The sequence below is a fragment of the Entamoeba invadens genome, assembly GCF_000330505.1.
Source record: "Entamoeba invadens IP1 unplaced genomic scaffold scaff_1105074725183, whole genome shotgun sequence".
Classification (NCBI taxonomy): Eukaryota; Evosea; order Mastigamoebida; family Endamoebidae; genus Entamoeba; species Entamoeba invadens.
Genome location: NW_004443692.1, coordinates 472774 through 474977, shown reverse-complemented (window position 1 = coordinate 474977; position 2204 = coordinate 472774). Strand labels below are relative to the sequence as shown.

General features: G+C 37.3%; 3 protein-coding genes across 3 annotated transcripts; 2 read left to right on the top strand and 1 right to left on the bottom strand.

The window, feature by feature from the left end:
• Positions 1-706, top strand: EIN_179420 (hypothetical protein; the record flags this gene model as incomplete). The annotated part of the gene is made up of 2 exons (XM_004260658.1): positions 1-5; positions 44-706. Coding segments are annotated over 2 exons (668 nt in total), but the record flags the coding sequence as incomplete, so codon positions are not given.
• A 38-nt stretch (positions 707-744) lies between these two features.
• Positions 745-1908, bottom strand: EIN_179410 (coiled-coil domain containing protein 47 precursor, putative; the record flags this gene model as incomplete). The annotated part of the gene is made up of 1 exon (XM_004260657.1): positions 745-1908. The coding sequence occupies one exon, from the start codon at positions 1906-1908 to the stop codon at positions 745-747; it is 1164 nt and encodes a 387-aa protein (XP_004260705.1).
• A 237-nt stretch (positions 1909-2145) lies between these two features.
• On the top strand, positions 2146-2182 carry EIN_179400 (Hypothetical protein; the record flags this gene model as incomplete). The annotated part of the gene is made up of 1 exon (XM_004260656.1): positions 2146-2182. A coding segment is annotated over one exon (37 nt), but the record flags the coding sequence as incomplete, so codon positions are not given.
• Between the last annotated feature and the right edge of the window lie 22 nt (positions 2183-2204).

Here is a 2204-nt window from a genome sequence, read left to right as displayed (position 1 = left end):
GTCAAGTGTGTGTATAATCTTTTGTGATGACACTTTGCAACAGAAAACCAAACTGAATATCCTTCAAATATTTGCGGGGTTGTCGGACAAAAGCCTCAAAACCCCATCAAAGATATACACCCAAATTATCACATTTTGTGCGAATAGCATCTTATTACCTGAAGAACATGTCACAACGGCAACAGTTGTATTAACAAGAGCACTGTCCTTTTTAGACGATGAAACACTCATTTCCGTTTCAGAGAGTCTGCTTGCTCTCAAATTCTGGAAATTAGATTTTGGCAAAGAATGGTGCGACAAGAACATGACCGACCCTCATGAAGTATTAAGTGTCTTGTTATCAAACAAAGCAGTTTCTACTTATTTAGAACACAAAGAAAAGAGTGGGTCGACTACTTTAAAGTACATTGCAGTCAACTTAATCCCACATTCTTTGGAATCCTTAAGTGCCACGCTGTCTTTAATTTCTCTAATACCAGAGGACTGTACACTTATTGTCAATGATCTTATCAATCTTTTCCCATTCGATGGAGATGTCGATTCGTGTGTGTCTACCTCACAAGTCTTTGTACTTTATATTACAAAGATCTCCGCAACACTCAGAAAAGACATTTTACCAACTATCATACAAACCCTCGACCCTTTCCAACTCCTTAATCCAGCAATTCAAGACGCTTTTAACACACTCAAAGAATTTACTCAGTGATGCATTCTAATTTGGTTGAAAAGTGTTATAATAGTCAATTACCCCATGGTGACTCTGACTTGTTTCTTCTTGACAGATCGAGTTCTCTGTCTGTCTTCGTATTTTCTCCGCTCTTCAACACTCATCGCCTCAAACTTCTCCACTTTCTCTTCGTTGATTTTGTTCAAGGACTCAGCACGTATTTTCTTCGCCTTTTCTTTGGCTTCTTCCTCTGCAATGTCTGCTCTCACCTTCAAACATTTCTCGAGTACTCTTCCATCAATGGCGATGTTCTTAACGTTCTCCGCAAGTGTGAAAACAAATTCAGTTGCGTCTTGAATACTCTTCAAATCAGCGAGTTTCATTGAAAACCTTAGAAGAGCCTTTTGTTCCGAAATTATAGACGATTGGTCTGACAAGATGAAGTAATTGAAAATGTCCTCATTCTTCTTAATGAACTCCGCAAACTCGTCCGATAGAATTCCAGTGGTGTTGAATGCATCAGAAACAACTTTGAATTTCTCTCCAAGTTTGAAATCGTTGCCATTTTTGACTTTACAGAATTTAGATATCTCTGCAAATTGCTTTCTCATCTTCTTTTCATATCTATTTTTGCATACACCAAAGATGCAAGGAGGGACATCTTGAGAATCAAAAACGACGTCAATGGACATTTCATCCAACCCTCCGCTTATTAAAGCCAGTAAATGCGAGAACATGTCTTGCCTCTTAATCAAGTTGAAATTAATCGACGCTCCTTTAATGAACGGGTGCTCTGAGAGTTCGATGACAAACTCATTACATGTGAGACTCATGATACCGACAGTGGCTCCCGAGTTCACATTACTATTGGCTTGTTTGAAGTGTCTAAAAACTGGTGTGTGGACTTGTTGTGCATACGTAGTGACAACATTGGAATTCATAGCTTTCCCAAAGAAGAAATAAGTGAGGTACCCAGCAATAACACTTCCAACTATATATTCGACTATATAACTCCGTCGACTTTGTTCTATTCGTTCTTTAACTGGTTGTGGTCGTCTTGGTCGTTTCACGGGCTTTCTGATGTCGTGTTCTTCTCCCTCTTCTTGTTCGTCGGTGGCAACTTCTTCGTACCCACCTTCATTCACAGAGTTGTTTTCCTCTTGAATCTCATCACGCGAAGTCTCTTCGACGTTTTCGGAGAAAACTTGAATCAACAAAAAGACGAGGAAAAGCAACTTCATCTCCCTTTTTCAGTTTTCAATTCCTTTTTTTACTATTTTGGTATTATTTTGATACTATTATATATAGATTTTGTTTTTATTCCCAACCTAAATTCCTCACCCCATTTTTTGGTTATTTTATAACAATAAAATAATAAATTATAGTTTTTCAAAAAATATTAATAATATAATTGTTTTTATTATTAATATGTAGTTATTTTCAACATATTAAACTTTAAAAACTCACAAACCAGTCATGGACTACTACACAACATTATTAAGGGAATTGGCTTTCGTTTCGTGTGGACGTGGCGTGA